The sequence below is a fragment of the Megascapheus bottae genome, chromosome 7 (genome assembly GCF_031878675.1).
Source record: "Megascapheus bottae isolate mThoBot1 chromosome 7, mThoBot2.hap1, whole genome shotgun sequence".
NCBI lineage: Eukaryota > Metazoa > Chordata > Mammalia > Rodentia > Geomyidae > Megascapheus > Megascapheus bottae.
The window spans coordinates 66,886,710-66,901,776 of record NC_143515.1 but is presented as its reverse complement, the minus strand read 5'-3'; the positions used below and the strand labels follow the sequence as shown (position 1 = coordinate 66,901,776).

Sequence of the window (15,067 nt, the reverse complement as noted above, 5' to 3'; positions counted from 1 at the left end):
TAGTTAGTACATTTCTTCTTTGACAATGTCACCCCTTCACTCATTTTGCTTTTGAAATGGGTTGCACTCATTCCACTGGGTCTGGCCTCCAACTCTGTATCCTCCTGCCTCTACCAATAGATGTGTACCACTGGGCTTTTGCGCCCCTAGGCAATGCCTCAAAACCAGTTCTCCGCCCTACAGTTGTGTCTCAGGGAGGGCCACCAAACACACCTCAGCGGTGTCCTGTAGACAGGAATTAAGCCTCAAAGTCTTCATTCACTTGCATTAATTAAGGTGGAATTGAAGCAAACTTCTTCCCCTCATGGAACTTACTATAATTACTGGTTTATAGATCTTAAGCATCTGTGTGTATGTGTGTGTTCATGTGTACATGTGTGTGCATGTATTTGTATATCGATATTTATATATAAATACACATAAATATTTATGTGGACATTTATAAGGCCATATATAGTTAGAATATATATACAAGTACATATCTAAAACATATAACTAAAAGATATAAAAAGGCATATATATATGTATGTGTGTAGAGAGAGGGAGGGATGGAGGGAGGGAGAGATGGTTGTTTCATAATTTCTGATATGACTGCTCTTCAAGCTATTTGTTTCTGCTTTGGACGTTTAGGTGTCAGATCCCATTAGGGTGGCCATGGTAAAATAGAACTACAGACTTGGGATGCTGAACTTGACATTGAGCTCTGTTCAGCCCCTTACTCTGCCAGGTCCAAGTGGCGAGAACCATGTGGGCTTACTGAGAAACCATTTTCTTCAGTTACCTGAAGAGAGATTCGCTGCCCACAAGGTTGTGTGAGGGTCAAGCAAGATAATGGTGGCTCAAAAGGCTTCAGGAAGAGTGGAAAGCATGTGAAACACAAGCATTGTAGTAAGTGATCTTTCCCATAGACTCTGCCTCCAGACACGTGGATCTTGAAGTAGGCGGGGATGGGTGTGATGCTTAGGAATGTTCCACAGGACTCGAACTTGCACTGTACCAAAGCCTTTGCAGCCAGTGTGCTAAGGAAACCTAATGGTTGTTCTTTTATATTCTCACCTTGGGAAATTGGTATTGTAGTTGCTATGCTTCGATGCAACTTCTAAATACTATTTTGCTTGTGAGAATTATTTTGTCTTTTAGTGAAATAAAAAAGGATCAGTGCTAAAATTACCACCCATTGTGTCCATAAGATCTTGTAACTATTCTAAAGGCCAGGAAAATTTCACGCATCTGAATTAAGAAAATAGAAACTTCAGTTTCTATTACTCAGGGCAATTTCCTTAAGCCCACAAATCATGGATACAGAAAATGAAGACATTTATATGTTTAAGTCATCCTTGAACCATGAAAGCAAACATTCCTATTTGGAGCTGCAAGTAGGCTAGGGTGAAATCTTAGAATCTGTGCTTCAGAAAGTTTCAGTAATCACTGTTTCTTCAGGGAACTAAAAAGAAAGTTGGGTTCATTAACTTAGCTTTGATAAGTTTACTGTGAAGAGAGTAAACAGACACTAGAAGACCTTCTAGAATATTCTTTGTATAGTAGTTTATAGAATTTTAACTTGTATGCATCCTTTTTGGGGGAAGTGATTCTGGGGCTTGAACTCAGGGCCTGGCACTGTTCCTGAGCTCTCTTTCCCCCAAAACTAGTGCTCTACCACTTGAGCTACAGTTCCACTTCCAGCTTTTTGGTGGTAAATTGGAGGTAAGAATCTCATGGCCAGTCCTGGCTGCAGTTGGTTTGGAACTAAGATCTTTCATATCTCAGCCTTCTGAGTAGCTAGGATTATAGGTCTATGTTTGCTTTTTTTATGCTAGAGTTTAAAAATTCCATCCTTAACTCCAACTAGCTGCCTCCTCTCAAATAGCTGCTCTAAGCTGGGCATGGTGGCTCACGCCTATAATCCTAGCTACTCTGGAGGCTGAGACCTGAGGATCGAGGTTCAAAGCCAGCTTGGGTACAAAAGGACCTGAGACTCTTATCTCCAACTAACCTCTAGAAAACAGAAAGTGGGGCTTGGCTCAAAGGTAAGGCGGTAGCCTTGAGCTGAAGAGCTCGGGGACAGTGCCCAGGCCGAGTTCAAGCCCCATGACCCATACACACACACACAAAAAAGCTGCTGTATAAGCACTCATGGCTTTGGTGTGTACCACAGGTTCACCAGTGGTGATTAACCTTCCCCATGTTTAGAGCTTGGTTGGTTCTGGTGTCTTCTATCTTGAGGCTGGACCCACAATGACCCTTTGACCCCTCCCCTGTTTCAGGATTCATATTTTCTTCTATGGAGTGTAGCTGGCATTGGCTACCACAGCAGGTGGGAGGTGGATCTGAGGAGGAGAGAGGAGGGTCGGATGGTGCTGAGAGGTGAGTGAAGAGAGGACCCATAGGGCTTGTTTTGCTGGTTGGAGGGAAGCCTGAGAGTACATGATAAGGCCCTTAGGCATGAGGCATTGTGTTTGGGGAAGAAAGCCCCTGCTCCTGCATGCTCCTAGTCCTGCCTGGCGAGGTACACTGCATAGCCCTTGAAATGAAGAAAAATAATGGCCATTCTTTTGTGTTCTGCAGAAAGGGATGGGTCATTCTCATCAGCATATTAAGAAGATAGAGATGGGTGCTGGTCTCTCACATCTATAACCTTGGCTGCTCAAGAAGCTAAGATATGAAGATTGCAGTTCAAAGCCAGCCCAGGCAGGAAGGCCTGTGAGACTCTTTATCTGATCTGTGAGACTCATGTCTAATTAACCAGCAAAAAGCTGTAAATTGAGGTGTGACTCAATTTGTAGAATGAAAGCTTGAATGAAAAAGCCAAGCAAGACTACAAGGCCCAGTGGAGTTCATGCCCCAGTACAGGCACATGCACACACACACACACACACACACACACACACACGATAGAAACTCCACTGCCAATGGGAATAGTCCAGGAAAATGCTCTATTTTAAAGAAGAAGGGGAAAAGGGAGCCATATCTGGTACAACCTGACCAGTCAAGTCCTTTTCTACAGGTCACTCTACCATCTGCTTCTGAGACAAGGGTCAGAGTCCCCACATGGCATCATGAAAAGCCTCCCCAGGACAATGGCACAGCTACTCCTCTGTCTTAGAGGAACTGGAGAATAACAGTTCTCAGAGGCTTGCTTTGGGATATCTGATCATGCGTGAAGAACATCAGCTGGCAGCTGGAGATGAGAGTTAGTAAACCCCAGTTCTGCTCTTCTGACACATCCTCATCTCCCATCACCTCCGGGGTGACATGACCAGAGCTGCAATGGGTGACTGCAGTGGCGACAGGAGGATGGAGAAGGCAGTGTGAAAGTGGGGAGACAGGGGGAAGGGAAGGCAGCAACAGAGCTCAGGCTGGAGCCTCAGGTCAGCGGCTGGGAGATGAAAGCAGAGTACAAGCTGGAGAGAGATTTGGAGCTGACAATGTGGTAGCTTGGTGAGAAGAGAGGGAAAAGGAGAGATGCAAGAATGTCTGCACTGCCCTGATGGGGAGGTGAAGGTGGCTTGGTGCCTTTGAGGTGTGAACAGCAGGCCTTCACATGCTCCATCCAAGGGCGCAGGTATCTGGCGGGCTCATCCCCTCTAGGCCTCCTTCCAGTGCATCTTGCCTTCTGGAAGGTTCTGCACCCCCAGAATCCTTCCTGGACCCAGTTTCTGCTAAGACTCCCCCCCCCCCCCCCACCAGCTGTGGATGCTTTTGAGGGCTAATTCATCAGTTAAATTCTCCAAGGCACAATTTCTGTGCCTTTTGCCTACTGCTTTTTGTGTTAAATTTATTGCAAATGACTTCACATTTGCATATTAATAGCATTCTCTCTCTCTCTCTCTCTCTCTCTCTCTCTCTCTCTCTTTCTCTCTCTCTCTCTCTCTCTCTCTCTCTCACACACACACACACACACATAGTTGTATTGTGAATGAACCTATTAGGAGATACTTTATCATACTGTCAGGTTAAATACAATAACGGTTTCATTTATTTCACAAGGTTTTAAAAATGTTTGGAGCTATTCCAAAGGGTAACACCTGAGAACAGTGGTTCAAAGCCATCCCAAAGAGAACAGTCTATGAGACTCTTCTCCCTAGTTAATCACCAAAAAGCCAGAAGAGGAGCTGTGGGTCAAGTGGTACAGCACTAGCCTAGAGCCAAAAGTTCAGGAAAAGTCCTAGGCCCAGCATGTGCACAAACACGCATGCGCCTTCCTGTCACAACCTTTTTGTCTCTGGTAGAAACATACAAGCAAAAAAAAAAAAAAAAGGAGAAGCAAAAAGAAGGAGAAAAACTACCCATATTCTATTAAAAGAGAATAGGTTACTTTATGTTCAGCATTAGAAGAAGAACGGAGAACAACAATTTCAAAACTCATTCCGAAGAGCTTCCTTCAAAAGGTCGTATTTGAATTATGTGAAGTGCGTGTGTGTGTGTGTGTGTGTGTGTGTGTGTGTGTGTGGTTTCTCCTTGGTTCCTTCATAGCTTTAGTGAGTCCATCATCCCTATGATAACTAGGGCTACACAAAGAGAATGAGTAGAGCCCTTGCCTGAGTTTGCACTGGTCCACTTTGGTGGAAATCCCATCCAGGAACAGGTTTACTCAGACTGATTTGTTATGACCCTCAGATGTCGCTGCAGACTCTACACCTTAAACTACAGCAGGGTTGAACGCAGAGACTTGCAGGCTTCCACCACCTACCTGGTAGTCCATGGGCCGCCCAGAACTTGGCTCCATCTTGATATCTGGCTTAGATCTGAGGAGGAGAATGCACTGTTAAGCTTGAAGAGAGGGGTCTTCTTTGAGGGAGGAGGATACTGGCAATGGTTGAACCTTACAGAAGGGTTGAGAGACAGAATCATGGTCTGCAAACACTTAAGGACAACAGAATGGTGACTAGCTGCGCTCAAAGGCCCCAACAGAGAGGGATGACAAAAGTAGACGTCAACAGGAGAATGAACATTAGGCCAACAAGTTTCCTCATGGGCTGATCCCAGAGGGATTTAGTGACCCAGGCACAGGTCACAGCTGCTATTTTCTGTTTCACAGGGAGAGAAGTAGGAAGGATCTCTGAGGACAAGAAGAAAGGGACAAAGCTGGGAAGAAGCTGTCCTGGGCCTAATTTTCCTCCACCCAAATCCCAAACCTAGAAAGCTCTGTTATTCCTTCTGACAGCCTAGAGGCAGCTGAGGCTACAGACTACTGCCCACTCACCTCTTGTTGGAGACATTGGTGGTGAGAGCAGTGACAGAGGCTAGGGACACCGAGTCAGGATCCAGCCCCTCCCCTAGCCGAATAGCCAGGTGGTCCAGGTCTTCCATCTCTAGTACTGCCGGTTCATCTGGGGAAGGGCAGGTGAAGTGGGCAGAGGGAAGGGGCAGAAAGCAGAGAGACAGCGGAGTCAAATATAAAATTTACTTGTTAGAATCTACGTAGACTATTAGAGCCTATATATTTGTTGTGTTTAAAACTAATCTTGTTTTTTTTTTTAAATTAATTCATAGTCTGGTCTTGTTTTTTTTTAATTTTATTAAACACTACTCACTAAAGCACTGAATATTCTTTATGGAAAAAGGTAGGATATAAAGAACCTATATTTTCATACTTCTCCTTACAATAACTACCTTTAAATGAGTGGCTATTACACAGACCCAGCACAATGCCAGGCATATGTCTCTTTGGTCCTTATAATTAAGATCTGATAAGACAGACAGCACTCATGTGTCATAGATAGGGATAGAAAGACTTAAGTTACTGCGCCATGTAAAGAATGGTGACCAGAAGATAGAATTGAGGACTTAACCCGGCACAAGCTTGTATTATCCTAATGGAATGGAGTGATTCTGAAAAGCTACCCAGAAATGGTGGGTTTGAGTCTCATCCAATAGCTAGACTTGGCAGAAGGTAAGAGGTAGGGAGAGAGCTTCTGGGGCCAATAGTCCTCACAGGGGCTTTCAGGGAGCCCTGATGGTGTACATATAATGGGGGTACACACAGCTCCCTTCTCCACTCTATTTCTCCCCTTGTCTTCTACTTATCTTCTTGATCACCCTCATAAACAGCTGTTTTGTCCCATCTGGATGCTTGTGAGGGACCAGTGCCACAGGCCACCACATCTTCCCAGACCTGATCTGGCTTCTCTTCAGACCTTCAGGGCCTGCCAGTAGAGGCCAGTCTGGTGAGATGACAGGCCAGTGGGTCTTTCCCTTCAACAAGCACTCTTCCATCTATTTTCCCACCCCAGAAACAGGGAATTGGCTAAAGCACATTTCCTGCTATTCCCTTCTCTAAGGCTTTTCTGTAACATGAAGGAAGGATAGAGAGTGATGAGGTTAGGAAGAGTCTCCAAAGCAGGCCTACCTAGGCTCTCTGCGCCCCACCCTCATCCCCCTAAAGGACCACAGCTCACAGAGAAGGGCCTGGCTCCTCGCCAGCCAGTGGGAGGCTAGGACCTGCCCACATGGCTCAGGTTGATCAAGCCTGAGGAAGCTTGTTTGGAGCCACGTCGGGGAGGAGTTTGATGGAGATCAGATTGCAGGGGACCAGAAGGTGAGAAGTCCTACCTTGTCTTTGGGGCTCCTCCTTGTGGGATCTGCTCTTGCCCAGCTTCATGGCGGAGAACACACTCCTTCCTGCTCTGTGGGGGGACTGCCAGAGTGAGGTGGAGGGAGGCGAACACCAAGGGAAACACCCCAACACACAAGAGCCAAACACAGAGACTCAGAAAGGTACCCCAACTCCTTACCTACCAGACCCAAGATAAATTAGGGGTCTAATTTCCCAAATCAGAGGGGAAACCCACGCCTCCCTCTTTGACACCCTTTCACAAGACTGGGGGGAACCCCAGCCAATTGGGGGAGGTGGCTCAGAGCTGGAAGGAGGTCATACCTGGAGTGTCTTAGGGTCTTGCCCTTTTCAAAAGCCTGGCCCCCCAACCCACCTCAGTCCAGTCTGAGTTTTGCAAAGTATCCAACCTCATCCTCCCTGACCCTGCACCCTGCCACAGTGGGTGGAAAAGAAAGCCAGAAATTGGAGGCAGAGCATCAGAACTGAAGAGCAGGGCTCAAGGGTAAGTGGTGGTGGGGGGGGATGGAGAGGCTGAGGAGGTGGGAGATGGCAACATTAGCTATTCAGGTCTCAGCTCTGATGTGCAAGGACTGCCTGCCTGTCTTTCTCCACCCTCTCTGTGCCCAGGGATTCTCCTTGCTCCTCAGTATGGAAGAAGAAATGAGTCTTTCTCTGTCTGTCTTTCTTTGGTCCCGGCTTTTGTCCCATTTACTGTCCCATCCCTACTGCAGAATCCACCCTTTCTCCACCCCTCTGGAACTTATGGTAGACTCCATAGTTCCTACCTCTTCCTCTGGCTCGGTGGTGGCCTTGTGCCCTAGTGAAGGGTCTGCAGTCAAGGAGCCCCGGGGTGGGGTGGAGGTCCTCACTGCCCTTCAGTGATGTCCCTGCAGCCCAGTCCTTAGAGCCAGGAGGGGCCAACAGTAGGATCCGTGGGGTAAGGTGCGGTATTCCATTACCCCATCCATATTGTATGAGTGGGATACCTGACTCCCTCCACTTCCCATTCTCCTCCTCCTGGGTGTGGCTGTCATCCTGTAGGCCCGCAGGGAGGAGGGTGCTGGCCTATCCTGGGCTAGATTACAGCAAAGTCCACCAACCTTGGGTCTGCATCCCCCTGTGGTGGCATGACAGTGTATGTCTCTAAAGGGAAGTTGGAGAAAACACATATGTCCATGGAAAGGTGGTCTAGAACCCGCATGCCCCTCAATTTAGGATTGGGAGGCATATCTTACTCCCTGAGGCTGGCCCTATCCAAATCTTTACTATTTAAATACACAGCAGAGTCTGTTTCCTAGGGAGAGATAAGCAAGGATCATGTCTTTAATATGGTGCCAGCTCACTGGCATGTCTGTAGATTTCCCATAAGGAATGGAAGAAGGCTGGTGTGACACAGATATTCCTGCTGTCTGGCCCCATTTTCTGGGCTATAACCTAGAAAGAAAGTGAAAGATGACAGGGACTCTATAAAAGGAAATCTGATGTCTTTGGAACCATCTCAAAAATAACATTAAGAGAAGATAAGTTGTACATACATACATTCATATAAAACACATGGAATGGCCTAAAAGAGACTACATAACTTTTCTTAAGCAACTATTGTTCACCCAGACCGTTTCCAGATGTTCATTTGTCTCATCTTCTTACCAGTCCTGTAAGGGATACCTGTCTCTCCCAACCCAACCAATGGTAAAACTTAAGAGAGGAGAAAACATTGTGTGAGTGGCACCATTAAGAGAGGAGTACGATGCTCCTGTCTCCTAGGCCTGTAGTATTTCCACCCTGTCCTGTCTGTTTTGTCTCAATGATGTCTGACTACACTCTGAGTGAAACTCCATCCTTACCATTGGGAATTTTGGCAAAGAAAAGTTGCAGGGCCTGAACTCATAGGTGTGGCTATGGTTCCTGTGCTTGCACCATTTGCAGATTGGGACATTATCTGTACAATCCCACAGAAAAAGAAACAGAGGGGCCAGGAGCATGGTCTAGTGGTAGAGTGCTTGCCTAGCATGCACAAAGCCCTGAGTTTGATTCCTTGGTACCACATATACAGAAAAGGCCCAAAGTGATGCTGTGGCTCAAGTGGTAGAGCTCTAGTCTTGAGAAAGCCCAAGGACAATGGCCAGGCCACCGTCCAAGTTCAAGCCTGAGGACTGGAAAAAGAAAAGAAAAGAAAGAAAGAAAAAGAAACAGAGGGACAAGCTACAACTAGGCAAATAGGCACTGAAGACAATATAAATGTCCATAATAATATGAAACTTGTTTGATTTTGCTTGTAATCAAAGAAATGCAGATTTAAATAAATTACTTCTGTGGAACTAAAAAAAAAGTCCCACAGAGAATGAGCTTATTTAAAAAATAACTAGCCACATTTGGGAAATGACTGCCAAAAACCTAAACTAGTTGGTGATATAAGATGGAGCAGATCAGTAAGTGGATTAGAGACAAGTGGGAACGGTTCTCTGAAGGGAAGGCTTAAGAGAAGAGTTCCAACTGTACTCTAACCCCAGCATTAGGCCTTGCCTGAGGAAGCCTGGCTTTTACTCTATTCCAGGGGCTTCCGAGCATGACGTCATTTCTGCCATTGCCCACTGTATCTGATGGATCAGGAGTTCCCTAGAGAAAAAGCCCTTCTTGCTCATCAAGTCTGGAGAGCAGAATTAGCTGTACTTGGCAAATGGTAAAGGAAAATTAAGAAGTAAATGTTCATTTAGTCAGAAAAATACTGCAGATTATCTACTTGTATTAAAGATCAATTTTTAAAAAAATATAATTTGTTGATTAGATTTCTGTTATAATAAACCCTTGAAGATTTAGAATCGCATATGCTTCCTGCTGCTCCATTCAGTCACAGAATGATGCATTCCACTGGTAATTCTCTCTAGAAAAAAGAAATTTACAAGGCGTATGCTTATTGCAAACCCTTCATTTATGGATCTAATGATTTCTTTGTGCGTTCTATGACTCAGAAACATGCTCCTGGGTTCTGGGAGGCACTTGGGGTCCTAGGGAGAGCCTGACGCTCGCTAGGACCGGAACCTGTGCCCAAGTCTCCTGGTGACCTGAGTTGCTTTACAGATCCGGTGTTTATGGATTATTCCAGAAGTTGTGACTCAGAGGGATATGCCTGTAAATTAACTGCTTGATGTTTCTATTTCCTGCTCAAGGCTTCCATCTTTGGCCGGAACTGTCAGGGTTCCTCTGCTCAAGGCTCAGGTAATTGGGATAGACAAACTCCTGTCTAAGAGAAGTATGGGCATGTCTGTGGTATTTCTCTACATTGTTGTTTGTTTGTTTTAATGGGTGGTGGGGCTTGAACTCTGAGCCTAGGCACTATCCCTGAGCTCTTCAGCTCAAAGTTACCGCCCTACCCCTGAGTGACAGCCTCACTTCCCATTTTTTTCTAGTGATTAATTGGAGATAAGAGTCAGCCTGGGCTGGCTTTGAACCTTGATCCTCAGATCTCAGCTTCCTGAGTAGCTAGGATTACAAGCATGAGCCACTGCACCTGGCTTCATATTGTTTAAATAGCCAGATTTTCAAAACGTATAGGTATGTTTCCCTTCATCAGCTTCTTCTGTTTTCTCTACCCCAAGTGGAGGGAATCACAAATGGTTTTGAAAGCAGGTTAGTTAGAATAACTCCCTGAACATGAATCTGATGAACCTTTGTTTTTTAAAGTGCTGGAAATTGAACCCAGGGCCTTACTCAGGATAGGCAAGTACTCTATCCCGGCACATCATCTCTAGGTCTCTCTACAAAGACTAGCCTGTCTCCAAACTGGCCTGTTTGCACACATTTCTGTTGTACCAAGGAATTGAGAGACCCTCACGTACTCACCCTAATGCCAGGAGGGCCAGGAAAGCTGGCTTTTCAGTCTTTTCTGGGGCCCATTTTCCCCCCAAGTTAAAAAAGAATGGCATCCTGGAAATATGTTTTCCATCTCCCACAAAGCAGCCCCACGAGACCCACGTGACCGGGGAGCATCCATTCCTTCTGGGTTAATTGTTAAGGTTTCCTTATTGCTACTTCTGTTTCCACCTGGCTCCCTTTAGTGGAGATAGAAACCAATCTGCTTTGCAGCACCATCGCCTTCCACATTGCAAACTGTTCCTTACCCCAGGCTAAAAAGACTTTCCAAATTGTTCCATCTCTAATTAAAAATCCCATTTCCTTATGCTTTCTGTAATCCATTGCTGCACACATTAAACTACTACTACCCGCCAGCCTACTTTAGCTCAGACACGAATGTGAGATAGTCAACAATTAGAATGGAATAGGGCCATGTATGGCATGTATACCAAGTGTGCCACAATGAGGCATCTTGTACCCTCGCTGATGCCTGTCTCAGGGATCAGATCAGTGTGCGTCTGGCTGAGAACAGACTGGAGAGCTAGACATCACAAAGGTCTTTTGAACACCATCATCTCCATGGGAAACTTTCCCTTCATTTATAAGCCCCTAATATCTAGGAGGCCACAGAGAAACCTGGACTGTGGTGCCTCGCCTCAGAGAGCCTCCAGCTCAGCGGCCCCATCATCACCCACTTGCCTCGGATTCCTGCAGCTTGGTTCCCTCTCCAAGCCTTGCCACCCCATTCTGCCTCAGGCTTCTGGCTTTCCTGAGCACCTGTGAACATTTCCATTTCTCAGGTCCCTGCATGGAGCTGTGTGTCATGGCTAGTGCTGGTATATAAGAAGCATGACCGTGGGGCCGGGAGTTTGGCCTAGTGGTAGAGTGCTTGCCTAGCATGCACGAAGACCTGGGTTCAATTCCTTGGTACTACATACATAGAAAAAAGCCGGAAATGGTGCTGAGGCTCAAGTGGTAGAGCTCTACCCTTGAGAAAGTCCAAGGACACTGCTCAGGCCCTGAGTTCAAGCCCAGGACTGGCAAAAATAAATAATAAAATAAAAGAAGCATGACTGCAACTCAATATGCTTTCAGATGAGACCATGAATTCCCTGGGATCTTAACAATATACAGATTCCTCAGGCCCCATGTCGATGAGCTCAGACCACTATAAACACAATTGTAGCATTTCCCCCTGTATCCTCATTGCAAAATCACACTAGGGCTACAGTTCTGAATAAATCTTAGTGTCTCTGGGGCCCAGTTTCCATATCTGTAAGATAAAAACCACATCCTGGCTTTTTAGTTATCATTGGTTATATTTGAAAAGACTTGACTTTAGACTATAGTCATGTGCTTTCCATTTCCTGGGTCAGTTATGAGGATAGTAGCCAGACTCCCTGTGGTTTTTTTTTTTTTTTTTTTTGCCAGTCCTGGGCTTGGGCTCAGGGCCTGAGCACTGTCCTTGGACTTTCTCAAGGCTAGAGCTCTACCACTTGAGCCTCAGCACCACTTCCGGCTTTTTGCTATGTATGTGGTACCGAGGAATCGAACCCGGGTTTTCATGCATGCTAGGCAAGTACTCTACCACTAGGCCAAACTCCCGGCCCATTCCCTGTGTTTTTGCCCTACGTCTTCTCTGCTTTTCTCTGGAACTTAGATTCGTCATCTAAAACATTGGAGTTGGGGCGGGAGTTTGGCCTAGTGGTAGAGTGCTTGCCTAGCATGCACAAAGGCCGGGGTTCAATTCCTCCGTACCACATACATACAAAAGAAAAAGCCGGAATGGTGCTGAGGCTCAAGTGGTAGAGCTCTAGCCTTGAGAAAGTCCAAGGACCGTGCTCAGGCCCTGAGCTCAATCCCAGCACTGGCAAAAAAAAAAAAAAAAAAAAAAAAAATTGGAGTTGGCCAGAGGCCTCCTCCAGTGTGTTCAGGCCTGCTTGTGACGTTTATGAAATTCCCTATAATGCCAGTCGCCTCAGAGACAATGTGCTCATGGGGGCCCTATAAGGCCTGGCTCCAGGCTGCCAGGCTGGTCAGCCCCTTGTGGCTGCCCCTTCTCATCAGGGGTCCTTTCCTCATCTCCTCTCTCAGACAGCCTTATGTCTCCTTTCCCTAGAAAACCAGGGGGAGGGGGAGGGGGAATGGAGATTGTGAGGGCCAGCAGAGAATGGTCATCTCTCTTTAGCTCCCTGGGTCTTTATGCCACTGCCATGCCCTACAGCCACACAGTATCCAGAACTTGCCTTCTTTGGGGCCTCCTGGGCTATATGGATAATGCTCAGTCTTGTGTAGACTGGAGGATGGTAACTAACTTCTTGTGCCCTTCACCCTTGGCCTTGAGCCACTCCCTCCCTCACTGGGAAGCTTAGGGGCCTGACCTGCAGTGTTGGAGGTTGCTAAGCAGGGCAGTGGAGGGGGAACAGGACACAGAAAGGAGAAAAGAATTCCAAAAAAAGCAAGAATGCAAATCAGAAGGTCCAGCTACCTGTCCACCCACACCTTATCCCGCCCTGAGTCCCCCCTCCAGGATGCAAGGGGGAGACCTCCCATGCGAAGGCTGCTCCTCCAGGACAGCCCTTCCTTGCTATGTCCTTGCAGATGGCCCAGCCCACCCGCTGCAGCCTTGTGTGGGGAGCCAGCACCCCTGCTCTGGCCGGGGACACCTACTTGTGCTTGCCATCTCTGCCTCCCTGGGTCTTCTCTCTGCCTTTTCTGAGTCAGGGGAAGAAATGAGGAGACAAGGGGATATAAGTGAGAGGGTGTAGCTTTAGCCCCTTGCCCTGCTACCCCCACACTTCCTAAGGGGGGTCTCATCCCACAGATCCCTTACCCCATAACCTCTCCTTCAGCAAGCCCAGATCTACTATGCAAGGGTCCCAGGACCCTAGGCTCAGCTGAGTCTCCTTTCCAGGAAGAGATCTGGTGATGACAGAAAGGAGCTGCCCTTCCTGGGGGCTTGCTCCTCTCCTACTGCATCCCCATGTCCCCTCCAGGGGGGCAGGAGCTCCCAAGCTCTGGGGTCCTCCAGGAAAAGTGGGCTGCGCCTGCTTTGGGAAGGAGGAGGTTCTGCTAGGCAGAGTATTTGGCTGCTGAGAAGAAAGTAAGTGAACGATCTCTCCAGGGTTCTGAGCAGGGGAAGAATGATGCTTCCATCTTGCTTTAGGGTGGCTTCTTGCAAGCCTTCTAGAATGTTCTTTCAGTGCCTCCCCCGTGCTGTGGCAATGTGGCTGAAGAAAAGAAAGTGAACCATCACTACCTTTGTTTCCTCTCCTTGTACACTATCTTGGCACAGACAGACTTGATGCCATATCCAGCCAGTTGGGGTCCTTAAGGCCCCAGTCCAGTGAACCCAAGGCCAGCATTGGCCAGCCAACATTTGTTAAACTCAGTGGGTCAGACTTGTAACTCAAAAGGGTCTACATTAGTCAACACCCAGCTAAGCCCACTGAGCAGAGACGTTCATGGCAAAGAAGGAGAGGTGATCTCGGCTACTCTAGCTCTGACCTAGCTGGCTAGTTTGCAGTGGGGACCCCATTAGGATACTCGGTTAGGGCTAGTTCCAATGGAGCAGAGGCTCCTGGGAGCCAGTGGGAAACTGAGGTGGGAGTTTTACTGGTTCCATCCTCCTGTTCCTCCAAGGACAACTGTTTCTTTTATTTTTGTGCCATTGCTAGGGTGTGAACTCAGGGCCAGAGCACTGTCTTTAAGCTTTGTTTCTGCTCAAGGCGAGCACTCTACCACTTGAGCCAAAACTCCACTTCCAGCTTTGTTTGGGGGGTAATTTATTGGAGATAACAGTCTCGTGGACTTTCCTGCCCAGGCTGGCTCTAAATTGTGATCCTCAGATCTCAGCTGCCCTTTCCCCCAGGTACCAGAGAGAGGTCCCTGTCTCCCACAGATCCTCGCTGGATTTTCAGGATAACCCTAAGGAGGATTAGAAGAGTGGCTCTTGTCACTACTTACTTCTGAGAGAGACCCACCAGAGAGTAGCCCAGCAGGGAGAGAGAAGCGCCTGCACAGCAGAAAGAGGTGGGGGTCATGAAAAGTTGAAGGGCAAGGTCAGATAGAGAAGAGGAGAAAGTGGTAGAATGAAAGAATCTAGAGGTAAGTCTCCAGGCTCTAGAATTCAGCTCTAAGGTGAAAGCTTAGGCTCCTTTTATCCTAGACTCCTAGAGACAGTGTCAGCAACCCAGCCCAGCACCCAGTGGTATGCTCAGTTTCCTAATGACATGTGAAGAATGTGTGTGCAAGCACACAAGTACTCTGTGTGTGTGTGTGTGTGTGTGTGTGTGTGTGTGTGTGTGTGTGTTGAGAGCTGAGATCTTCTCTTTCTACATTGAGGTAGAGATATGCTGACATGCAGGAAGCTGGAACCCTGATTCTGGGCATCAAAGTAGCATGAACATGAGGTTAGCAATTCATTCTTCTCTGGGAAGGTAGGGGTAAGTGAGGTAGACAACTGCCCCTTCCTCTGCCCTTGACCTTGCCCAGGGTGGCTGAGTCTCCTGGGAGGGCAGCATTGGACAAGCCCATGGTATAGGAGTGCCAGCACTGAGAAGGGGCTGGACCAAGATGCGATACTGCTCAGGGTAGAAACAATTGTGGTATGACTTTTGTTTTTTGGTCATGGGATTTGAACTCAGGGCTGGAATGCTG

At 47.2% G+C, this 15,067-nt stretch overlaps 1 protein-coding gene across 7 annotated transcripts in view; it reads right to left on the bottom strand.

Annotated features, from left to right (window-relative positions):
• Otof (otoferlin) overlaps positions 1 to 15,067 on the bottom strand; it is a 75,378-nt gene that overhangs the window by 27,043 nt on the left and 33,268 nt on the right. For 5 of the 7 annotated variants that reach the window (XM_090336194.1, XM_090336193.1, XM_090336197.1 and 2 more), the window contains exons 6-8: positions 6,553 to 6,626; positions 5,204 to 5,330; positions 4,691 to 4,745 (exon numbers count right to left, since the gene is read on the bottom strand). In XM_090336194.1, the coding sequence (XP_090192320.1) occupies positions 4,691 to 4,745; positions 5,204 to 5,330; positions 6,553 to 6,626 (256 nt within the window). Of the gene's footprint in view, positions 1 to 4,690; positions 4,746 to 5,203; positions 5,331 to 6,552; positions 6,627 to 13,078; positions 13,124 to 15,067 lie in introns of all 7 variants that reach the window. The other 2 variants (XM_090336195.1, XM_090336192.1) reach the window with 1 other exon arrangement.